Source organism: Ciona robusta, chromosome 8, assembly GCF_009617815.1.
Source record: "Ciona robusta chromosome 8, ASM961781v2".
In the NCBI taxonomy this organism is placed as follows: domain Eukaryota; kingdom Metazoa; phylum Chordata; class Ascidiacea; order Phlebobranchia; family Cionidae; genus Ciona; species Ciona robusta.
Genome location: NC_143242.1, coordinates 7,905,675 through 7,931,756, shown reverse-complemented (window position 1 = coordinate 7,931,756; position 26,082 = coordinate 7,905,675). Strand labels below are relative to the sequence as shown.

The 26,082-nt window shown below is 35.3% G+C and overlaps 3 protein-coding genes across 17 annotated transcripts in view; 2 read left to right on the top strand and 1 right to left on the bottom strand.

The window, feature by feature from the left end:
- LOC149733034 (uncharacterized) overlaps positions 1-26,082 on the top strand; it is a 61,139-nt gene that overhangs the window by 26,344 nt on the left and 8,713 nt on the right. For 11 of the 13 annotated variants that reach the window (XM_089883019.1, XM_089883017.1, XM_089883018.1 and 8 more), the window contains 3 exons: positions 104-211; positions 472-642; positions 700-858. In XM_089883019.1, the coding sequence (XP_089739145.1) occupies positions 104-211; positions 472-642; positions 700-858 (438 nt within the window). Of the gene's footprint in view, positions 1-103; positions 212-471; positions 643-699; positions 859-2,686; positions 2,798-3,057; positions 3,232-3,312; positions 3,469-3,808; positions 4,514-26,082 lie in introns of those variants that run through there. The other 2 variants (XM_089883020.1, XM_089883022.1) reach the window with 2 other exon arrangements.
- LOC149733036 (uncharacterized) lies at positions 2,853-7,324 on the bottom strand. 2 transcript variants are annotated; one of them, XM_089883044.1, is made up of 3 exons: positions 6,969-7,324; positions 6,335-6,564; positions 2,853-5,943 (listed from the first exon to the last, which is right to left on the bottom strand). In XM_089883044.1, the coding sequence occupies exons 1-3, from the start codon at positions 7,301-7,303 to the stop codon at positions 5,837-5,839; spliced, it is 672 nt and encodes a 223-aa protein (XP_089739170.1). In that variant the 5' UTR covers positions 7,304-7,324; the 3' UTR covers positions 2,853-5,836. The 2 variants fall into 2 exon arrangements, with proteins under 2 accessions (XP_089739170.1, XP_089739171.1); XM_089883045.1 differs by having other exon boundaries at positions 2,853-5,925; positions 6,969-7,323.
- LOC149733035 (uncharacterized) lies at positions 5,029-24,701 on the top strand. 2 transcript variants are annotated; one of them, XM_089883028.1, is made up of 7 exons: positions 5,032-5,317; positions 11,079-11,849; positions 14,167-14,267; positions 15,188-15,319; positions 15,400-16,026; positions 20,865-20,991; positions 21,448-24,701. In XM_089883028.1, the coding sequence occupies exons 3-7, from the start codon at positions 14,235-14,237 to the stop codon at positions 23,229-23,231; spliced, it is 2,703 nt and encodes a 900-aa protein (XP_089739154.1). In that variant the 5' UTR covers positions 5,032-5,317; positions 11,079-11,849; positions 14,167-14,234; the 3' UTR covers positions 23,232-24,701. The 2 variants fall into 2 exon arrangements, with proteins under 2 accessions (XP_089739155.1, XP_089739154.1); XM_089883029.1 differs by lacking the exon at positions 11,079-11,849 and having other exon boundaries at positions 5,029-5,317.

The following is a 26,082-nucleotide window of genomic DNA, read 5'->3' as shown; positions in this document are numbered from 1 at the left end:
ATAATGTTTACATAAAAAACAAACTTTATTGGCATTCATGATACCCAATATATCTGGTTTTATATTATCTGACACCCTAGTTTTAATTGCTCCAACCATTTAGGGTTTGACAGTGAATGACATCAATGGTGATCAATGGTCAAAGTATTGGGGATTGTATGAACGTCAACCAGATGATGTAATGCAAATCTTACAACTTCCACCTGGAAAAGTAAGAACCATGAAAATATTTAGTTAGATTATCAAATATGTGTTTATCATCAAATAAAGGTAGAACAATCAGTGTTTGATGACATCATAAGTGTAACTGTGACATAAACATAATATAATAGCAAGCTTAGAATAAGTTGTAAAGAATTAAGAAAGAACTTCCATTATCATCATTATGTAATCACAATGGGTTCCTTTGTTACATGGGACAGAATATTGTTCGGATTTATAAATTCCTGATAAATGATGTTTCTACTTTAGATCAAAGAAATAAATATCCATGGTGTGCGGATGAAAGATTCAACGACACAAGCCCTTCTTCCTCATCTTGATGTGATGGATAAGCTTGACTTGGTATCTTGGTCCAATTACAGTAACCTGAACCCCTACATGGAAGATATATCCGGGAAAATAATGGATCGGCAAAACAAAGTATAAATAATGATTGTAAAGTTTTAATTTGTTTCATAATATTATCTGTCATCATAGATACAGCTTGGTATAGATGCAACACTGGATAAGAAAGCTACACACTGGTTAGCCCGGTGTCTTTCTAATGTGAGTGACTTAACAATAAATGAGGAGGAACTTTCTGCACAAAATCGTATCATCTTACATGAAGCTGTTGAACGACTAACAAACCCACAAGTTAGTTTGTGTAATTTTCATCTTAGAAGTGGAATGTTATTCAATCTCGCTCCTATCTAATCAACTTATTCTTACTTGGTATAGTGTGCTACTTTGGTTACCAAACCATCATTTAAATTACGTGGACAAGTTCACTGTGCCACAGAAAGTAAAACTGTCTGCGCATCTGTGTGGCCTATTGTGGATAGGGTAAATGCATTTGTGGTTTTGTATTTATTCCTTGGGAACTTTGGGTTATTTTGTCACTACAATTTTTTTTCATTTATAAGCAGACTCGATTCTATCAAATTTCCCGATGAGCGTATTCTGTAGTTTGGTTTATAGACCTTATTGTAGTCTGTTGTGACGCAAAAGCATAATTCAATGTCTGGCTCATAGACTGTTGTGGGGTATTATATGGAGATTGTCAACGAAGGTGCCATATGTGGTGACACACCTAAATTTATTGCACCACAGCATGAGCTGGGCAATGTTTCACAGAGAATAAAAGCAAAACCACAAATTATTTTATTAACTCCACAATAGGCCACACAGAAGCGCAGGCAATAATACTTCTGTGGCACAATGAACTTGCCCGTGTACAGGCATGTAAAAAACAAAAGTTCGGCCAATAACGGTTTACATTTATATTTTTCCCACAGTTTTCCCGGCGCGTGCGTTCTGACGTCGAATTTCGCCTCTTTATCTATAGCCCCACATTCGTGTGCCGCTTTCACCACGTACGAGGCTTTTGGATATAAGCCAACGATTTTCCTGCGGTCCTTATCATGGCGTAATTTAATTAAAACGCGTCAATCATGTTTCGTCTTTTCCCGATCAAAGTCTGTTTTCCGCGACGATTTCCACGTGTAACACACACGTAACTGTCACAGGGCTAAACATTTGACGGTAAAAATAAAGTTTTGCTACTGAGTTATTCTAATAAATATGACATAGTGTCATTTATACTACGCGCGACAAACTGTGTCCAGGCAACATTGAAATTATTAACAGAAGAAAGCAAACCTAGTAGAGTATTCCTTGCTTTGGTTTAATTAAACTATACAACTAATCGGCGATTACCAACTCCAAAAACTCACACGTTGAAGTAAATAAATTCCGGATCGATACGCTGGTGTCGTGATATAGGCTATTCGTTCCGATTGATATATTTGTACCGGGCGGTATTGCGCATGCGCTGAGACGCTACTGCGCATGCGCAGTCAAATACAATACGAGCTCTAATAAATACGTACCGACTGAAAACAGTTCCGGAAAATACTACTTAATTTATTTTTTTGAAATTATTATTTTTTCGATGGGAATAACATGCTAGTAACCTACATAGATGTATGTAGTGACCTACATAGATGTAAGCTATATTTTTCGCGAAAATATTTGAAAATTTAATAATAATATGATTCTAAGTTATGATCATACTTTTTTATATTTAACACCCATCCCGCACTTTTTTTAACAAAATAATGTTTCATTTTTTTGGTATTACGTTAAGCTATAACATATTCAAAGCTGGATCGGTAGAAAATTCTATAAATATGTTTTATGACGAATACTAATTTTTATAGTTAATATTTTATCGTAAAATTAAAATTTTTATTTTAGAATCCGTACTTGGCTAATCTAAATACTACAATTGTCCGGCGCCGTGGCAAAGTGGTTAGCGCGCCTGCCTCCAACCCGGAAGTAATGGGTTCAAGGCTCGTCGCTGCTACCATTGTGAGCGTATGTGTCATCTATAATAAAACAAACTTCATTGGCACTCATGATACCCAATATATCTGGTTTTATATTATCTAACACTCTAGTTTTAATTGCTCCAACTACTTAGGGTTTGACAGTAAATCGCATCAATGGTGTTCGATGGTCAAAGTATTGGGAATTGTATCGGAATCAACCAGATGATGATGTAATGCAAATCTTACAACTTCCACTTGGAAAAGTAAGAACCTTGAAAATATTCAGTTAGATTATCAAATATGTGTTTATCATTAAATAAAGGTAGAACAATCAGTGTTTAATGACATCATAAGTGTAACTGTGACATAAACATAATATAATAGCAAGCTTAGAATAAGTTGTAAAGAATTAAGAAAGAACTTCCATTATCATCATTATGTAATCACAATGGGTTCCTTTGTTACATGGGACAGAATATTGTTTGGATTTAGAAATTCCTGATAAATGATGTTTCTACTTTAGATCAAAGAATTAAATATCAAAAGTTTGCGGATGACAGATTCAATGACACAAGCCCTTCTTTCTCATCTTGATGTGATGGATAAGCTTGGTTTGGAATCTTTTAGATGTAATGACATGAACCTGAACTACTACATGAAAGATATTTCCGAGAAAATAATAGATCGGCAAAATAAAGTAAAATAACATTAACGCTCTATAACCAAATACTGGCCAAGTTATTTTGAATTCTCTTATTATGTTAATCATTTTATTTAGATCGAAATATCAATACTTGGTGCGGCAACCGAACATGTGAGACCATTGTTCCGATGTCTTGATAAAATATCCAAACTAGGACTTGATGCGTTATATTTTTCAAGTGACAATTATTGTTTATTGGAAAAAGCAAAATTACAACATCCTTCACTACAGGTTCAACAAATACTTCTCGTCTAAACTTTTGTGGCACTTCCCTTGATAATGTTGGCCAAACCAGTTATTAACTTTTTAATTAAAATATAACTAAAATTGACATCAATTGTTTGCTCCCCACTTTGGTTTGTGCTTATCTTTAAGCAAGTGTAATAAATTTATTGTTTTAAGTGTTTTCTGATTGATAATAAATCATGCATCACATTTTAAATACAAAAATAATTAAATAGAAGAACTTAGAACAACAAACACCAACTGCTTGCACCTCACTTTTGTGTTACAATAATTAAACATAAGAAACAATATTTTTAACATTTTGAAGTTAATAATACTGTTTTAGGTGGAATATGTCGATTATCTATTCTGATTTCCCACGGTAGACTTTGATGTATTCCCGCACCTTTATTCACAATCGAGTGACTCCGATAACAGTGACACTGATGGTTGCCCCGATTTCAACACCTTTGCTGCCAACACAAACCCATTGTAGCGGTTGATTGTGCTCTAGCACAGATTTAATGATATAAAGATAGCTAAATTTAACACAAATCCATAAAGCTTTTTTATTCTGGGCCACTATCATTTGCGTCCAGTGTGCCATCGAGCAATTTTATTACCCAATAATATCGGATCCATGGCTTAATGCTGCTACCATTGTGGGCGTTAACGCCAATTGCTACAACTGAGTGGTCTCTAATGGGTTGTCCAAATTGTCAACGATACAAAAAAAACACCTACAAAGTTACATACGTGGTAACTTGTAAGAGGTGTATGAAACAGAACACCCGTGTTATAACGACTGTCGTTGCCCCGCCATCCGAGGATAAATATGTTACATTCATTTATTCAAGCTCATATTTCTGAACCTGTGTTATCATATGAATCTAATAACTAACTAAAACCAATTAATTGCTGTAGGTCACAAATCTAGTTTTTGTTTATTATTGTTCTTCTGGCTGAACCGTAAACCTTCCCCTCAAATATTTATATCAGTATTTCCCGATTTGGTGATTTTAGCAAAATAAAATCTTACATTTGAACTAAATATATTGCAAGTTGTATCTTAGTTGTTTGGTACAAGGCTGCTTGTTGTAAACACACAAGTGTTGAGATAATGTTGGGCAATGTTTATACTTTGTGTTAATATCTTAACTGCAGGGACATTAATGGTGGTACATCTTGTACTGATGCATGTTGGATAGTATAAGAAGCACCAGCAACCGTAGTTCAATCGACTGCCTCTAGTCAGTAGCCCAAAGAAAACCGGTTAAAGGCTGGTTGATGCTACCATTGTGGGTATATGTGTCTTTGGGCAAGAAACTTAACAGTAATTTCTCGAATTCAGTAGTCACAAATTATAAGTCATACATTGAAATATTCACTCATAAAGTTACATACATTGTAATTTTAATTTTTTTTTAAATAAAACACAGTAGGTAATTTCAAATTATTCTTTAAACCATAGTTTAATAAAGAGGTATTATTTAACCATAGTACTAAGAGAGTACTATGATTTAACTATGTTTAAACATCTATGGATAAAATAGAAATCATACACAAAAATTTTCCCGCCATTTCTATAAAATTGCAATTTTTATTTTGCTCAAAATTTTATTCCTTTTCTATTTGTAAACGATATCCACTTATTAGATAAACAACGAGGCATGTTTAGTTATTAGCTATGTATATTAAGAGCGTTACAGTTGACGGATTTAAATCCTACGCCCAGCAAACCGACATAAAAGGATTTGATCCTCTATTTAACGCAATAACTGGACTTAACGGAAGCGGGAAGTCAAATATATTGGATGCAATTTGTTTCTTGTTGGGAATTACTAATCTTTCACAGGTATTTAATAATGTAATTTGCTTTATCCCGTGTTGCCACAAAACGACAGTCATTATAACACGGGTGTTCTGTTTCCCACACCTCGTTTCCTACACTATTTTTTTAAATGCATTTTAATAATAAGTAGCAATTTTATGTTCCATTGTAGTATTATTTCAAAACGCAGAAGTTCCTTATTGTAGCTGCCAGCATTGTATATATTTATGTCGGCCAAATTGTAAAAAGTCACCTGGAGGAATTTTTTTACTCCCCTGCAAATACGGCAATTTTGCTGATAATTAAGAAATATCCCTACAGGTCACGGGTACTGCTGTATAATAAACAGTTTAAAGATTTGAGTGTGAATGTGCAAAAATGATCTCCAAAGACTAAAATCGACCAATAAACTTATTCTTTACAAAAATAAGGTTTTATTTATTAAACACAACCATTGCACAAAGTTGCTTCCATATCAGTTTTGTAATTTTTCCCAAACATGGTATCTTCCATTTTATCATCATAGACCTATAAGGACCTTATTCAAGGTGTTTTATTTCTGTTCATCACTTTCTTGGAAGTGCTATAAATAGCAACATAATCATCGTCATCCACAACTTCATTCACTTGATCTGCAAAACGATATTGACCTGAGATATAGAGGTTTATAACAAAATATTAGATTGTAGGGCCATTATACACTTTCATTGTTTTTATTATTTTGCTCTCGCATGCTACATAGTAATCGCATGCGGGCTCGCCTCTCGGCCCAATTTTTTTGGAATTACAAAGAAGCCAGCGCACTATCACGCGCATTTTACTTTGGCTTAATTTCGGCACATCCCTACTCGATAACTTTAAGTAAAACGACAATCATTATCAGTGTTTTTTTGGCTTCCTTGGTATAAAATGTTAATTATATTTCAAAGCTTCTGTCAGTCGTGATGAAAATGTTGGACCAAAATTATCGTATTTATACCGATCCGGAGAAGCCAAAAAAGTCAATATTACCAAAAATCGAATATTAATAAAAAAACCTACCATAAGTTGCATTGTTATACTGAGTTGAAAGGCTCGCTTCGTGGTACTGGCTTTCCCTGTTTCCTTCAATTGATGCGTTTTCTGAGGTTATTTCAACGAGATTATTGGTTTGTTCGATCAGATTTTCATCCATGGTTGACTCCGTGTCTCGTTGCAACCTTATCTCAACCTCTCTCTCCCTCGTGCTTTGTTGCAAAGCTTCAGTGACAAATATCCGTCCACGCCGACTTCTAAAAGTTATAATAACATTATTTCTAATCTCTAGGCTCGCTTTCCACCATTTTTTTTAGTTTTAGCTACAATTTCCAAAGTCTAAATATCAAATACAGAATAGCAGCTCAAATGAATGGGAATAAATTGTTGCACTTTTAACAATAAAGACCAAAAGTACAAAGAAGTTTTGTGTGCATGGGCCTGCATAATTAGTAAAATACATAACTTCAATATAAACATTAACCGCTCGCTAATTGCAAATAAACAATATATATATAAATTACCTATATTTAGTTTATTACTCTGGAGTAGGCTATATGCCTGAATAATGCATTAATTAAAATAGCTAACTAACATTATATACCATGAATTAAATTGTTTATGGATGCAAATAAAAATACTTTATCATATTTTTACAAACCTTCTTCGTTTAATCATAATCATCAAAGAGCTTATAACTACAAGCACAAATATCCCAACAAGTAACAGAATAATAATCAGTAGCTCTGTAGATATTCCTGTGTTGTGTGGGGAGGTGATTGGTGTGTTTGTTGTCCTTGTAACAGATGTGGTGTCGGTATCAGTTGGTAGAGATGTTGTGTATGTTGTTGTTTTATAAGCAGTAGATCCAACATATGCAGCTGTTGTATTATTTTTTAATGTTGGGCTGAATGTTGTAGAAGGTGCTGGGGTTGTTGTAACTGTAAATAATAAATGTACAAAATAATGTTTATGTACATTTGGGATGCATAGCATTTCTTGGTCTGTCAAAACTTTCTGCTGAATTATTTTAATTAATTGTGTTTAGACTGTGCTAGGGATGCACATTACAGAATAATTAGGTATTCTAGGATATCCTAGAATACTTTATTTCGAATCTAGAATTCCGAATCTAGAATTTCGAATCTTTTTGTATTTATAGGAAAAAATAATTTTACCCACATAAGTCAGTTTATTGACACCTTCATAGCAGCTTTGTTGGTTCATGAGCTGTAAAATTATCAAAAATTGTAGTATTGTGTAGTTTTTGCAATATGAAACGAATAGCAGGCTATGAAAAGACGTTGTAAAACGTTTACTGTCGAAAGTCCCACAAACACAAAAATATTTTTTTTTTAATAATTAAATTTCAAAAATTGTTAATATAGTGCAGCGGTTCCCAAAGTATGGGTCGCGACCCAAACATGGGTCGCTCAGGGTTGTAGAATGGGTCGCGCCAAGGTGATGATTCAAATTTATTAAAACGAGTTTTTTTCTTTTTAAGCGTTCGGGTTAGGTTTGCGCTGTAGTTCAGCCTTATATTTACCATGTTTTTCTTAGCCAGGTGGGCTGTTTGCTACGAAATAGTAGGCATTCACACGTGGATTCATTGCATCATAATAGCGATTGTTTAACCTGGCAATTAATTACGACATAATAGCAATTCACACGTCGAATATTTGCGTCATAATAGGGATTGACACGTAAATCATTAGGCATGTAGGAGGTTTAAAGCAGGCTTGAATGTTAAAGAGGCACATGCATCGTATTTTAGCCTTTTTTTTAATAATACATTGAAAGATCCACACAAACAGTTGAAGATTTAAAAAACTCGGGCGTTTGTGTTGATAAATAACTTTGAAAATGTGCGAAATCGTGCTGCGTAACCGTATTTTCCACACGAGCCGTTATGAATTAAACAGAGGTTAGATTATTACGTCATAGAATGCGTATTGTTACGTTTGATCTACGTTACAGATTACATAATTCGTTAGGGTTTATTGGCTGGGAATTAGGGGTTTAAGCTTTTTACTGCCATAAAACAGTACGAAAACAAGTCTATAACGTCCCTTAACTTACGTAATACATCACTATTGTGACAGAACATAATACTATTGTGACGTAATAAATCGTTAACCTTATACGCAAGTCAAGCGAATTACGCTGCCGCAGCATGTTTATCGCGCATTTTCAAAGTTAATTTGAACATTTTGAACCCAAAATTTTAAGGGGGTCATGAGATGTTTATAAAACTCTGATTTGGGTCGCGCTAAAAAAACTTTGGGAACCACTGATATAGTGTATGAGATAATGTGTGATGACGTCATTAAACAGAATACCGAATCCTGTAATTAGATTCGAATACAAAAGGATTCGAATCTCATAGATTCGAAATTCTGTAATGTGCATCCCTAGACTGTGCGCTTATTATTAGGGATGTGCCGAGCCGAGCCCGAACTCAAAAGCTCGTGCCCGAGCGTCTCCTTTTTTGACGCTCGGCACTCGGCTGAAAACTGGGCCGAGCGCCGAGCCTTATGCTATAATGTTACACACGAGAGCGTAAAATATTAAAAATGAAAAAAAAGTGAAGCTACTAAGAGATAACGAGACTGGTCAGCGTAGCTTTCCCTTTAATTGTTTTTCGTTCGTTGTGAATTTGCTCTCTCGCAAGTAACGAAGCGCAACGTCAGCAATTTGCCGGTATCGAATTACAGCCGGTGTCGAATTACACGAGCGCCCAATGTTTTTGTATCAGATTTTAAATAAAAAGCCAAAAACTCTTAAACTTTTTTATAATGAAATATTATAAATTGCTGCAACCACGGTTTTGCAACCACATGACAGCCCCCTTAACCGCAGACACGCACGCAACCAGAAAATGCTAAGACGCACACACACGTGTTGCATTCAATATAACATTCCTTCGCTTGGAATTGGAACAATTTTTCATTCAATTATTACATCAGGTGTCCTATCGCAACGTAACTATTAATTATGACGTTTCATAACAATCGGGAGGAATGTGCCCACTGCCCAAATTGGGCAGCCAAACCAACCACGAGATCAGACCATCGTGTATCAGCGTCACATTTTTACACTCTGCGCCGGCGTATGAAATAAAGGAAGACGCATGCGGTAGCATACATTCCACACGTAACAAACGAAGCAATCGCTGTGAATTTATTCTCGTGAAAAATGATGTAATGAAACTCTGTTTCTCGTGCGGTGCCATCAAACGATGTTTTTTTGGCTTCAGTCCAAGCTCGGCCGGGACGATACTTTGTAATATCATATTACAATTTATGTTGGTTCCCATTTACTGATAGCGTCGCTCACATAATCGCGATTTACCGGATTTTTATTTTTTACATGCCTGCATACCATAGGCGCCGATTTTTTTAAATTGCAGAAGAGGCCACGTTTATGATGACGTCATTCGTTTTGCAGAAATTAGGAAAATACGGTATACGCAAGTTTTTATCACTCGCGCCAAAACACGATTAAGCTATACTTTCCATGGCAGCAGTAACAATAACGGCGACTATTAAAGTTTGCCAAAGCTGCTGCCTTTTAAGCGATTCGCAAAATAGGCTTTGCCTGTCAATCGTTACTTTCGATGACGTATTAATTTTACGAGCAGCTAAAGTTTGTTCCAAAATATGTAGCAAGCACCTATGTCTGCAGATGGCTGTTAAGGTACTTAATTGAATCCAAGGACATCCGCCTCGCAAAAAGATAAAACCGTTAAGTTAAAGCTTTAATGTGTTTAATACAGACCAATGTATGTGTTATTTGTTTTATTTTAATACAGTCGTTGTATAACCGTATTTGCAAAGGCGCTAGCCATATACTCATAGCAAGCTGTTTTAAGTATAAAACTAACGTATGTTCACTTTTCGTTAAAGTTTTAATAAACAGTCTCCACCGTAAACGTACACTATTCAGTTTGCTTTCTCTTGGATTGCTAATAATGAACGCGTCAAACCGTATTATGACGTCAATAATCGACGCATCAAATAATAATATGACGCAAATAATCAGCGTGTGAATCGCTACTATGTCGTAACAAAGCGTTATGCGTGGACGCGTGGTTGAGAAAAACATTACAGAAAATGATCGTTGTTACGCCAATCGATGGCGTAATAACTCAGTACGTTTGAATATATAGTTCTTTAGCTATTTGCGGGCTTAAAACGACTAGTTCTTTAATTTTAAACGGGTTTTATTAATAAAATGCAGTTATACGCAGCAGGTGCTGCACCGTCTGCATAATATCCAGAGTAGGCCGGCCTCGTCTGCACCATATAAAACGGCGCCCATGTGTATATGTATTGTTGGTGTAATGGACCAACTCTGGTCCAAATCGCATGCTATGGGACTTCACCCATATAGAATAGAATGTACATATACAATGTTGGGGTAATAGGCCAACTCTGGTGACCTGGTCTAAATCCCAGGCTCCATGGCGTGCCTCACTGTAGGACCCACCTATATAGAATAGTGTGTACAATGTTAGGGCAATATACTAATATACAGGTTAAAATTTAACAAATTCCTCCGCAATAAATTAAAACTTGTTTCAATGACACAATGGTAGCAACGCTGAACCCCGAACCCATACCCTCTAGTCTAGAGGCTGGCACTCTAACCTTTATGCCACGGAAACATCTAATATTTCTTATATTCATCCATCTAGCCAAGAAAGGTCCTATATACGATTCTGCATGGTCACCATAATTTTAATGTAATAAAACTTATTATTTTATTTCAGAAACTCCAGGCAGTGGAAAAACTTAAAAAACAACAAAGTGAAGGAAAACAACTAGAAAAAAATCAGATTGAAAAATTAAATACGGAAGATTCTATAATTGAAGAACTTAAGAAACTGGGGGTTTCAGTTTAAATGTTGCTGTTCCAGAAAGAATATTTATTTGCATTAAGTGCCTGGTGTGTTGTTTAGGAAATACAATAAAGTTCTTCGTGCCAAGATTGTATGAGTTTGTTTATTGAAATATATATTTACAAATATAGCATTTGGAATATGCAACAGAAAAACAGAACGTTTATTTATTTATTCCTTCAATCATACTAAAAAAATAAAAAAAAAATGGAAATTAAAGGCAAAATGTAAGTATTTATAGCATGCTAGGTGTTCATACACCTCCTGCCAGCTTACGAGTTACTCCGTATGGATGATTGTTTTTTCTGTACTTCTCTCTTTTAGTGTTGTACGAAAATTAAATAAAAATTAATTGTTCTAAAAATTAATGACTTAACGGTCACTGTTGAGTTCCCCAGGGTTGGCAATAGCAACTCCTGTTATAAAGAGGGTAACACTAAAAGAGGGGAAAAAAAGAGGGAAATCTTGCATTCCTAAAAGAAGGGAAACAGGGAAGTGCTGCTTAGTAAAAAAACGAGATTTTTTATATTTTATGTGCAACAACAGTCACAACAACGACGGAAGCGGCGACGAAAACACCAACAACATGAAAAGCAACAACAACCACAGGAACTAAACGTACCTGCACCTAACCCCCCTCAGGTGAAATAAAATCTCCTTTTCATTGTTTGATAACTTTGTTTCTTTCACTTAACACTAAACATGTTATACCACTTTATTTGAGTTTAAGTGTTTACAATTTTGTTTATGTTCAGAGTGCACACAACAAAATAGAAAATATAGTCATTATGTATTAACTTCAGAGCTAAATGCTGTTTACTGTTTGCACTGCACGCAAAAAAATGCTTAAGGGGCATATCAACAAAAAATCAAAATTTGTATTTTCATGGAATGTGATGTAAAGGGACCACCAAAGCTATTTTAATTTGAACAAACTTATGCCGGGCTTTCTGCCCAAACTTTTACATATAGAGTCATAGACGTTTATAGTTTGTTGTAGTTGAATTGTAGTTCACAAGTGACTGTAGCTGATTCCTAGGATTGGTTATCTCTGGGTATTAATGATACCACACGGCTTTGTATTCTTTAGTTGCTGTATGTTTTATTGATTCTGTGATTACCCTCTTTTCATAGTGTGTTTAATGGCAATGGGTGAGGAATATGCAGAGGTGCGTGATGGGAACTGTAACATCTTATGTGGGGAAAAATGGGACACCTTTAGCATATAATGTTCAAATATCCTGATCGTGTTTTAATTTTTTTAAACAATTAACAACGGTCCATGGGAGAAGTGACAATACAGTTTTATAATTCTTTGAATGTTCTTTATTTACTACCAAATGGGACGAGAAAATAGATTAAAATGGTGTCCCATCTTCCTCCACCCTACTGTATTACTAATTTGCATTAATTTAAAATATTAAAAAAAAGCGTGCTTGCCTAACCGAATCGGTGTGTGTCGAAAAATGTAACAAATACACCCTTTCTTCAAAACGCTTTAAAGTGCGACTTAAAGGCGACTTTGTTTTATTGGTGGAAACTCGCCCTGAAAGTATGACCACTTGGGTCAACGAGGTTGCTACAAACGTGTGTTCTGTATGGTTAATACGGCAGGGCTTTAGGTAGGGCTCAACAAAGCGGACTTATTCCAGCGAAATATCTTTGATAGCAACTGGTGTTTAGAATATTAGGTAAACACCATATCGAGTCGAAGGTAATATTTAAATACTCCGTCGTTAGGAGTTCACAAAGCGCTTTCAACTCAACAATCCATATCCTCATCAATTGAACCAGAACGTTCGTTGGCTTTGTTGTCCACAGTTGTTATAGAGACGGTTGGCTCCACCAATGAAAGCGAATGAGAATGAAACATTGTTTTGCTTTTGTTGTTCGACAAAGCTTAAAGTAAGGCGATACAGGGAAGTAATTGTAACCCAGGCTTCACACGTAATACTGTTTTGTTTTGTAATATCATTGAATTGGGCGAGCAGTATATTATATAGAGTTCGTAATATCGGTGTAGTAAATATGCTTACTAAATACGGTTTAGTATCAATAATAACGAGCAAGCGTATCATATATGTAGTTCATGATGGTATAGTGTTGTTTCAGTATTATAGTGAGTTTATTTATTTTGTGATAGATGTTTTAGTTCACTATTAAACTAGTTTATAATTATAGTATTGTGATGAATTCTTATAGTTATTTATTTGTTTTATTCAGACCGTATTTTTTGTTTTATTCTATGTCTGTGTTAATTACAGAGTGTGAGTTAATTGCTATCCCCGCATCTTTCGTTTCACATTATTCTAACTTTGCTTTGCATGCTGCTGTTGATTGGTTAATTGCGTGGGCGTGACGTTGCATTTTATAGCTTAAGAATTAAATCAGTTGCTTGTGGTTGAGTTCGTGAGCGGTCTTACTTTGACTAAAGAATAAAATGCTACAGTACTTATACCACAGATGAGAGAGTCATCTGTGTCTATACTATATATTAAAATCTCTATGAACAAATCTACATGTTGTACGAAAATTAAATAAAAATTAATTGTTCTAAAAATTAATGACTTAACGGTCACTGTTGAGTCCCCAGGGTGGGCGAATTGCACCCCAATTTCAGGTAAACAATAGTTCAATATTTTTTTATTTTGTGTCTGTATGGGTGACAATTTGGACAACTCAATAGTGACCGTTAAGTGTCTTGCCCAAGAACACATACTCCACAGTGGTGGCAGAGTCAAGTATTGAACCCGGTATTTATGGTTATGATGCAAGCACCCTTACCACTGATTTGTTGTAAAAGTTCATTTCAAGAAATGTCTCCAATAAGCAAACAGTGTTAGCAGATATATTTCAGTAAGATCTGTTCTGCTGGATTTATTACATGAAGAGTACGGCTTTTTTCGGACTGTTAAGCGAATAGTTTTCACAAATTGACGAAGTTGTATATCTTTGTCAGATAACCTGCAGATAAAGTAGGAAAACATAGGTTTCGATATCGATATTAGAAAAATGAAGTGAGAAAACATGGATGAAAAGAATTCTAGGAATCAAACACAAGTAAGGTTTTAATTCGAGCCTAAATAAGTTTGTTGAAGCTCAATAAATATTTTAAACTTATACATCAATTTTATTGCTTTGTTATTATCTGACTTAACTTTATTTATCGAAACATTTGTCTTTGAAATCCAGCCTTGTTTTAGAGTAAAGTTCATACATTGTGTGCTTTTATTGGGTTGTCTAAATTCTTAGCCATACACTAAAAAAGTACAGAAAAAACAATCACCCATACGGAGTAACTCGTAATCGGGCAATAGGTGTAAGAAATAGAACTCCTGTTATAAAGAGGGTATCACTAAAATAGGGAAAAAGGGAAAACTTGCATTCCTAAAAGAGGGGAAATGGAAAAGAGGGAAAACAGGGAAATGCTGCTTAGTAAAAAAACTGTTTTCCCTCTTTTCCCTGTTTCCCCCCTCTATTTCCTTTTTTTCGCATATTTTTTATTTTCCTTTTTTTCCCCTTTTTTCTACTCCTCCCCTCTTTTCCCTTGTTAGTATTGATTTCCTGTTCCCTTTTTTCTAATTATCAAAGTTAGGTAAATAAAATAAAATATAAAAAATCTTTTTTTTTTACTAAACAGCATTTCCCTGTTTTCCCTCTTTTCCTTTTTTCCACTTTTAGGAATGCAAGTTTTCCCTTTTCCCTCTTTTAGTGTTACCCTTATAACGACTGTCATTGCCCCGCCACTCCAGAATAAATCAGTTACATTCATTCAGATTTTGGTGACGAGATTTCTGCATAGTTTTTTAAAACACAAATTTATCAGTATTACAGTTGTTAGACTTAAGAACCTAGCTAATCCAACCTGTTACTGCCATGCCCATATTTAAAATAATTCCTAAGGTTTTTAATTGTGTATTAACATCGACGATCAAATCTCTATACACTACAGTCCAATTAAACCTAATTATTCTACCCAGCCTAAGGTAGTGGGAGGCTCTGATGAAGCTCTTACATCAAGCAACGATGACACCAGTCGTCCTTCAATAAGTGAACCTCAAGCTACTGTTTCTTCACAAGATGTGTCCATACCTGTTCCTAAGCTTACTAAGGTAAATTACAACCTTCATTCATTGTTTTTAAACTTTGTCGTTGTTTCCTTTCATTGAACTCTACATATGTGCAACAACAGTCACAACAACGACGGAAGCGGCGACGAAAACAACAACAGCAGAAAAAGCAACAACAACAACAACAGCAACAACAACAGCCGCAACAACAGCAACAACAACAGCAGCAACAACAACAGCCGCAACAACAGCAACAACAACAGCAGCAACAACAACAGCAGCAACAACAACAGCAGCAACAACAAGAGCAACAACAACAACAGCAGCAACAACAACAGCAGCAACAACAACAACAGCAACAACAACAGCCGCAACAACAACAACAACAACAGCAGCAACAACAACAGTCGCAACAACAACAGCAACAACAACAGCCGCAACAACAGCAACAGCAGCAACAACAAGAGCAGCAACAACAACAACAGCAACAACAAGAGCAGCAGCAACAACAACAGCAACAACAACAGCAGCAACAACAGCCGCAACAACAACAACAGCAGCAACAACAGCCGCAACAACAACAACAGCAACAACAACAGCAACAACAACAGCAACAACAACAGCAGCAACAACAACAGCAGCAACAACAAGAGCAGCAACAACAACAAGAGCAGCAACAACAACAACAGCGGCAACAACAACAGCCACAGGAAAAATCCGTACCTGCTCCTAACCCTAACCCCCCTCAGGTGAAATAAAATCTCCTTTTCATTGTTTGATAACTTTGTTTCTTTCACTCAACACTAAACATGTTGTACCACTTTATTTGAGGTTAAGTGTTTACAGTTTTGTTTATGTTCAGAGTGCACACAACAAAATAGAAAATATAGTCATTATGTATTAACTTCAGAGCTAAATGCTGTTTACTGTTTGCACTGCACGCAAAAAATGCTTAAAGGGGCATATCAACAAAATTTGTATTTTCATGGAATGTGATGTAAAGGCACCACCAAAGCTATTTTAATTCGAACAAACTTATGCCGGGCTTTCTGCCCAAACTTTTACATATAGAGTCATAGACGTTTATAGTTTGTTGTAGTTGAATTGTAGTTCACAAGTGACTGTAGCTGATTCCTAGGATTGGTTATCTCTGGGTATTAATGATACCACACGGCTTTGTATTCTTTAGTTGCAGTCAGAGCTGGGATTGAGCCGTTTTTTGACACCTAGTCCAATTTAATTAATTTACATTTTATTGTCGCGAAGCCGAGTTTCGGCGCGAGCCACGGTGCCCAGCGTCGCCAAAATCTACTGCAGATGTCCAATCTTACGCAACTAAATGCTTGTCGCGACGGTTAGTGAGCGTCGCTTAAATTTTACCCAGCGTTGCTAAAAAATCCAGGTGTCGCCCAAGTCTGGGTCAGCAACGAAATCGCTTTATATGAAGTGGGAATTCTGACGTGCGTGGATGTAATACTATTAGATTTAGAGGACAAATAATATATCTTTAAAATTTGAGGTTATTTATCACAGAACTCGGCGATATATACATTTAATAAAATGATTCGTCGTTATCTTTTTTGTATTCTTAATCGTCGTCTCTCATTAGAACGCTCTTCATCTTGGATTAAATGCCAAATTACTCGCAAGAAAATCTGACCAAGATTGTTTTGGATGCATTAAATTTTGATTAAAAAATACGTCCTTGTATGTTTTGGTAAAATATTCTTTAGGACAACTACTTCGGCCTTTATTTATTTAGTCGTTCTGGTGTTTCGTTCAACCACACCAGTGCACACTCAACAGGTATAGTACAATGGGGGAAGATGGGACACTTAAGCACATATTGCCAAATATTTCCAAAATCAAAATAGATGACGGTTTTTGGGTAATACCACGAATTAGTACTATCATTCCTTTATTAATTGACAACAATTAAATAAAATATAATAAAACACACGAGGAGTTGTTTAGCGATCCGCACAACAGGTGTAATTCTACAAATTCGAAAACACACAGGATAAGATGGGACAGTTTAAAATCGTTGTTAATTTTGATTATTAAGTGTATTTATAAATAGGAATATACGTAAATAACACGAAATAATACTGTACGCTTTAAAAATTAAGTCTAAACATTCTTGCCCTACTGCTATAGTTTTTAACATGTTACCTATACATTATATTATTGCATAACAATTGGTATTGTTTGAACGACAATGGGTATTGTTCGAACATAATTGGATAAATATTGTATCCTACAAATGTATATGAACTTGTAATAACAGAAAATTGATAATAACTGTTGATAAAGTTTTTATTTTTGCTACAAATTGGGCATTACTACTCTGTTTTTGGCACAAGCCACTTCTCATAAATTATCACCAAGTGCAAATGACCAAATTTCGAATATATTTTCAAAATATTATCTTTTTATCATATTAGTATTTTATAGTTTGATAACCCCTAAGGTATAAATTATTAAATTAAAAGCATATCCTTTAAAGTTTGGCAATGAAAACATACAAAACAACAATGTGGGGAAAGATGGGACTCTAAATTGAAATATATTTACATTAGCAGTGTTCTGCAACTTGTAGTTAACCTACCGAATTTAACAGGCTGTGCTAGTTTCTTTGCCATGTAAACTTCATATATATAACGTTAAACCGACATTTTTCGGTTGTTTTTATCACAAATTAAAGTCATATTGACCCCTGCCTATTTTCTTCATGCTTATATTTCAGTGTTTTTTTACAAAACGAAAACTAGTTTTATGAAACAAAATCAAACTGTACGAAATATTCAAGGTTGTTTTATGAAGCTATGAAACTAGTTTAATCGTTCGCACACGCAAACTAAAAAAATCTTCGGCTTTACTATGATTTAGCGAGTGTTAAAAAATAGCACCTTACTATTTCACATTTTTTCACCTGTTCAAAGTATACTGTTTCTATTTTACATATTTTTTTAATATTTAAAAACAGTAATCAGCTTTGACAGGCGTTTTATAAAGTCGTGATAATACTGTCGAATAATTCTGTAACCTTATTTTCCTGATTATCATTAAATGAGGGTCCGTAAAAAGAAAATTAAAAAAAAGTCTCGTCTGACAAAGTGTCCCATCTTCCCCCACCCTACTATATCTCTAGGTTCGTTTTAAGTTGCCAAGAGGGAATACGATATTAAATCAGCCTTGAACTTTCACAGCCAAGTATGTTTTTGTATTAATATGTGCGTAAATCAACCCGTAGTGGGAATTTTGATGAATCAACCCGAAGTGGGAATTTTGATGTGCGTGGATGTAATACTATTAGATTTAGAGGACAAATAATTGATATATATATCTTTAAAATTTCAGTTTTTTATTACTGAACTGGGCGATATTCATTTTGATAAAATGATTCGTCTTATCTATTTTGTATTCTAAATCGACCTCTTCCATTAGAACGCTTTTCATCTTGGATTAAATGCCAAATTACGCGCAAGAAAATCTGACCAAGATTGTTTTGGATGCATTTAAAAATACGTTCTTGTATGTTTTGGTAAAGCATTCTTCAGGAGATCTAGTTCGGCTTTCATTTATTTAGTTGTTCTGGTGTTTTTGGCTAATGCGAGTTTGGTTTACTGATTTTCTCTATTACTGCATGAGAATTCAGTTAAACAAACAATATTACTGCTAAACAGACAATGTTTTATCGCTGCATCGCATTCTAAACGATTTAGGGCTTTAGGCCGTAATGATCAGCTTAAATCTGTTCCAGAAGTATTGCTGCTTTATATTTACCATGTTTTCCTCAGCCAAGCAGTTTGTTTGTTACGAAATAGTGGGGATTCACACGTGGATTCATTACATCATAATAGCGATTGTTTGACCTGGCAATTAATTTGGGCCATAATAGGGACTCACACGTTCATTATTTAGCGTTTTAGCCTACAGGTGCTTAAAAACAGGTTGACTTTTGCTTTTTCATGTCTGCCATTAAGTAAAGGATTGTCTCGTTTATATGATGAATACTTTCTACGCACGTGAAGGCAACAAGTATGTGAATACAATTTGTGTTAAGATAAAGCTTGGTGGTCACTGGCCAGACCTATTTCGCCACTATAGATTCAAGCTTTTATTTTGGTCATAACAGCTTCCTTGTAACCCTGGCCAAAGTATAGACCAAGTTAGGAAACGAATTGTAAAACAATGAGTCTTGTTATCCATTGTCGCGCGTCTATGACGTCATAGACGCCACCATTACGGAGCCCACAGCATAGCATTTTATCATTGCTGGGTGCTGTTTTTCGTCTAAATATTGCGATTTTTTAAGAACCAAGCAGTTCTGCGAGTAAAAATGGGCTTCTACTAATGTTATATCTTATCACAATAATAAACCTCACATAAAGAAAATGTTATTGAACACTCAATCAATTAAAGAGTAAAAAAACAGAAAATATCAAGTATACCAACCAAAAACATAAGAACATGTTTAAAATATAAAAATGCAAACAAAAACGCATAACATTAACAGATACTAGTGTATCTAGCTGCAGTTTTGCATGTAAATTGCTTTGATTTTACTTTTTGGCTCACAAACTTAACACGAATACCCGGCAACGAAACTCAGGGTATCTTTGTAAAATTTGCCTAATATCGAAGTGACATTGAGGAAAACAATACTGAGTTACTATTTTTGGTCCTGTGCTTGAATTAGTAAGCTACCTTTTCCGCGTTTTTGGTCTTTATGAAATCGGAAAACGAGAACATCTTGTCTGCTAGTTGTACTTAAGCAGTTTGGAGCTGCATGTCCACCAATGTTGGATTATAAATGTAGTATATACTGGTTCTGCAGATTCGTAGGTATGATCATATACTATTATGTAAACTAAGCTGATTGCTGCTAGTATTAATCGCCAACGTAAAGTACCCTGTTAAACCACACTGTACGCTGAAAACCAGTCAAAATATTAATTTACTTCGCATTAATTCTTAGATTTAATATTATATAATAAGATTTATATTAGAAATTATATTTTAAATGTTAAAACAACCGCTATACATGTTTTCTAGCTTTGTATCGCTTACAAGAACCAAATAAACATACGCCAACCATGCATTTGGATAGGCGATTCACGGTCTGTGGGCTCCGTAATGGCGGACACAAGCGCCGTTTCCTGGCGTGACGTTGCATATAACAATTACAACAATTTGCGCAATCATTCACATATATTAAAAGCAGACGTATGTCACGTATTGTAGTTGGATTTAAATTAAGTACAAACGATCGTTACTTTGACGCGCGCCGTTATTCGTTTAGAGCTACGTAAACGAAAATGGGTATAAAATTTAATTTCTGAAGGGGATGTTCAAACACCAATCCGCCCCTCTTGATCGCCAACGATGTGACGTATTATGACGTCAGAATGATTAATTTTCTCGCGACAATTTGGACGTCGAAAATTGCGCTCGGCGACTCCTGACAACGAATCGCAGCACTGGCTGTGCCACTTGATATAAACATCACTGTACCAGAAAACCAGTTTATATACTTGTGTATGTTTCATTGTAAATATAAAATCAATGCTTATTGTTTCAACAGCAACCAATTCACTACAATATTACCAATTCCACCATTACAAACGCTGCAATAGGAAGTAATGATATATCAATCAACACAAATCAACAGCAAAACTTGGGAATAAGCACTCAACAGTTGGACAAGCTAGGTATGTTACGAGACTTACTACTACTAAGTATACTTAAGACTGGAGACATAGTGGGAGAACTTACACAGGGCTTTCTAACATTTACATTATTATTTATTATTATCAGGAATACATTAAAAGCAAAACCTCAATTAGTGATTATGAAATTTAAATTAAAACAAAAAAATATTCAATTTATTGGAATGAGAACTGAATATGAACCTGCGTTGGTATTTTTAGCCATAATTTGAAACATAAATTATGACAAAAATCCTGATATAATGTATCTAATAGAAATTGCATCCACATATTTAAACTTCACATGAGTGTTTATACAAGTTTCATATTTTACCCTTGGTTACTGTAAGGTGGTTTAATAAAGGTTCACTCTATTTTGTCATGCAACCAAATTTATGGTTTAGCTTGCTTAATATTATTTCTATGTTGCACCTTACTGATTTCCATGTTATTTTGCAGTTGAAAAATTAGAAGTGAATTCCAAGAAAAGAGCAAATAAAGTTCGTGGAGAAACCCTTTTGCCACCAGGAGTTCCAGGTCGTATCACCAAGGCTGTTCCACTTCTAATAACCAAGGTCCGTCAAATATTAGATGATGAATGGAAGCTACATAGAAACCAACGTGAGGACTTGCAACGTATGTACACACCAAAGGGTTCTATACGGATCGAGGCACTGTTTGATGTTGCAAAACAAGTGGCAAAACAAGAGGCAAAGAAGTGCACTACACCTGAAGCAAAGTCTGATCATGTACTAAAGTATGGTAACATTGTTTGTGTAGTTGGACTACCTGGGGTTGGTAAGAGCACTCTTTTAAAGATGATGATCAACTGTATTTTTGAGGATAAATCAGTGAAACCAGATACACAGTTTTTGTTCCACGTCTCACTGAAGGATTTTAACCCAGATGAGAAAGTTACTCTGTTAGAATGTCTTCTACCTGACGTGGGTGAGTGGAATTTTTCTGCTGAAGAAAACAAAGCTTTGGTTCATTTCCTGTACAGCAACCCAAATGTTGTTATTTTGATTGATGGATGGGATGAACTGTATACAAAACAAGCCAGCAAAAGACTCCATGCATGTCAACTGGATAGCAAGCAAATACCGGAGGTCTTTGTCAAGAACTTGTTGATGGGTAAGCTTCTACCCAATGCTGTGAAAGTTATCACATCAAGACCAGGTCAGTTTTACGAACTTCACCAAGATTGTCGAAATGGTTTGGTTTCTGAGGTGCGTGGTATGGATAAACCTGCAAAGAAGGATCTTACTAAACAGATGTGTGGTGAAGCCAATCTTGAAACTGTAGAGAAATTATTGGCAGAGCGTCCAAACTTGGATGCTTTGTGTTCAATTCCAGTCCATTGCATTCAGATTGTAGCTTGTCTCCATTCAAGCATGTCATCGGGTCGTGAGATCAACTCAATGACTGATGTGTTTATTCATACTCTTACCAACTACAGAGCTTCAGATCATGTAAGAACAAACATGTCAGAACGAGAAATTGGACAAGAACTGGTTAAACTTGCTCACCTTGCATACAAAGGACTTGCTAAAAGAAAATTAGTATTTCAGTTGAGTGACTTTGATGAAGTGGGAATCAACGAACAAACTGTTGATATATTTCTGCACACCTATGTTGAAAAGTCCCATAGTTTAAAAATGAGGATCTTGGAAGGAAAGAAACGAAGTTACTTCACCCATCTCACCTGGCACGAGTTTTTCACAGCAGTCCATCTAATGTTATTCATGTCACAAGAAGAATTCAGCAGTTGTATGGACACTTTCAAAGATCCACATTGGGTTATGGTTACCAGATTTATGTTTGGCATTTGTAACTCCACTTCATATGAAGATCTAAAAGTGATTTTCCCAGCTTTGATGATTAAAGGTTACAAGAAGAAGAAGAATATTCTCAAGTCTCTAATCTCACTTAAAGCTCAACATGGTACAAGTAAAGAAGTGATCAGATTGTCAAGTTGGGTGCATGAAGCCAACGATACAGAAATATCACAAGGGTTTCAAGAGCGCATGCCAGAGTTTATTAAGATGAAAGCTCCTAGTTATCCCACAGAAGTCTCTGATGTTGTGTTCGCATTCAACACCTTCACAACTCCCCACAACCTTAACCTCAATATGACAGGTTTGGATGAAGCTTCAGCTGAAACTTTGCTGCGAGGATTGCATGGAAGTCAAGTAAAGGTAAAAACATTTTTCTATACAAGAAAGCAAAACTCTAATGAATGAGCATGTATTATAATTAGCATAATTTTGATTTAACTAACCCTTTTACAACCACGGTCGACTAAGGATGATAAAAACACACCCTGTGCAACCAGCAATGGTTTCCTGTCGCCATTTGTGTAGGTAGCAGTAGGTAAAGTGATAAAGATATACTACCTAATAAGTACAAACCGGTATTCTGTTTTGTACTTATTAGGGATTCGGTATTCTGTTTAATGACGTCATCTCTTAATGTACTTTAACAATTTTACAAAAGTAAAAATTTTGAAAAAAATAAATTTTGTATTTGTGGGGCTTTCGAGAAAAAGTTTCGCAACGTCTTTCCAAAGGTTGCTATACGTTTCGGTTCCATACGTAGTTACGAATTAGGCATTTTCGCACCATTGTTCTGCGGGGATTGGGGCTCTCTATTTCCGCAGAAGAAGTCAGGATATCCGATGTTAATGCATAACGTATGGTGCGAAAACGCCAAATGCGAAAAATTCGGCAACCTATCATTATGAAGCAAAAATCACCCAATGGTACAATTTTTGATCATTTTATATGATTCAACAAGACCACTATTGGAGGGCCAATACACTGATGTATGTGGGTAAAATTATTTTTCCCTATAAATATAAAAATAGATTCGAAATAAAGTATTCTAGGATATCCTAGAATACCTAACTATTCTGTAATGTGCATCCCTGCCGGCTGATATTAATTTTTTCACATATACCGTTATTTTATAGTTGTACAGTTGTACTGATATTCAACACTATAGCAAACATATGAAATGACAAGAGATCACAGATCTAATGAATGAACACGTTTTAAAATAATTAGCATAAGATAGTAGAGTCGGGGAAGATGGGACACCTGTAACACATATTATCCAAATAGCCTGATCTTGTTTTAAACAATTAACAACGGTCTGTGGAAGTCGTGAAGATACGGTTTTATAATTCATTAAATGTTCTTTGTTTACTACCAAATGAAAAGAGAAAACAAAATGAAAAGGTGTCGCATCTACCACCACCCTGCTATATTAGTTAACCCTTTTACTACAACGGTCGACTGGGCTCGATCAAAAACAAATCTGAAGTAACCAACAAAACGGGTTCTAGTCTCCATTGGTGACTGTGGAGCAGTAGGCAGAATGTATTTATACATGTATTATAACCAATGAAACTTATGACGTATGAGGATTGAGTGATTGGTAAAGAATATGTGTAAATACGCTTTGTACAACTCCTGTACCATGTGTTTATTGTAAACTTACACTAGTTAACGTTGTCATCGCTTAAAAACGTTTGTTTTCATGAATTTTGACAAACCGTAATCATGCAGTAATTAGGTAATGTTAGAAGTTAATATGAATCATATGATGTTGAATTAAAAATAATGTTTCAATTACGATTAATGATAATACGGTATAAGAGTAGTGCATTTAATGCGTCCCCACTTAAATGCTAATAGTTTGATTCAGTCGTGAATCGTTGGGTGGATTTCTTATCTTATATAACACGTGGTGTCGTTTCCCGCCAAACTCCCTGACAGTGTTTCCGCTATGTAAAGTGCATGAGGAAAGTAATCGTTAATTAATCGCTCATCGTGCGGTTTTAAATCTGAAAATTCAGTCTAAAAATTATAAATATATATTACGATTTGATTTCAATCAAGAGATTAAAGAAAAATGCTAGAATTAAGAATTAGGATAAGTGCGGAAAATAATCGCCCTATCAGCAACAACAACAACAACAACAACAACAACAAAGCCAAGAACAACTGTTCGACAAAAAAGGATGTATATATATGACCACTACCATGCTAAAAAATTAATACCTGTTAACCTGTATTTAAAATATTGCAAGTTGTAATAGTAAAAAATGGTTGTTCTGCATGTAGGTATAACCTCATAGGTGGTGCTTATGTAGTAAACTGCCGCCCGTGAAGTTTCAATTTTGACGCAATTTAAGGCTAAAATATGACTCCCGTCGCTTCGAACTATTTATGATGTTTCTACTTTAGATCAAAGAATTAAAATTAATCGAAGTGTGGATGACAGATTCAATGACACAAGCCCTTCTTCCTCATCTTGATGTGATGGATAAGCTTGACTTGGATGAGGAAACACTTTCTGCACAAAATCGTATCATCTTACATGAAGCTGTTGAACGACTAACAAACCCACAAGTTAGTGTGTTTAATTTTGATCTTAGAAGTGGAATGTTATTTAATCGATCAAAGTCTGACTGCCGCGACGATTTCCACGTGTAACACACACGTAGGTGTCACAGGGCTAAACATTTGACGGTAAAAATAAAGTTTTGCTACTGAGTTATTCTAATAAATATGACATAGTGTCATTTATACTACGCGCGACAAACTGTGTCCGGTCAACATTGAAATTATTAACAGACGAAAGCAAACCTAGTAGAGTATTCCTTGGTTTGGTTTAATTAAACTATACAACTAATCGGCGATTACCAACTCCAAAAACTCACACGTTGAAGTAAATAAATTCCGAATCGATACGCTGGTGTCGTGATATAGGCTATTCGTCCCGATTGATATATTTGTACCGGGCGGTATTGCGCATGCGCTGAGACGCTACTGCGCATGCGCAGTAGCTCGGTACAAATACAATACGAGCTCTAATAAATACGTACCGACTGAAAACAGTTCCGGAAAATACTACTTTATTTATTTTTTTGAAATTATTATTTTTTCGATGGGAATAACATGCTAGTAACCTACATAGATGTAAGCTATATTTTCGCGAAAATATTTGAAAATTTAATAATAATATGATTCTAAGTTATGATCATACTTTTTTATATTTAACACCCATCCCGCACTTTTTTTAACAAAA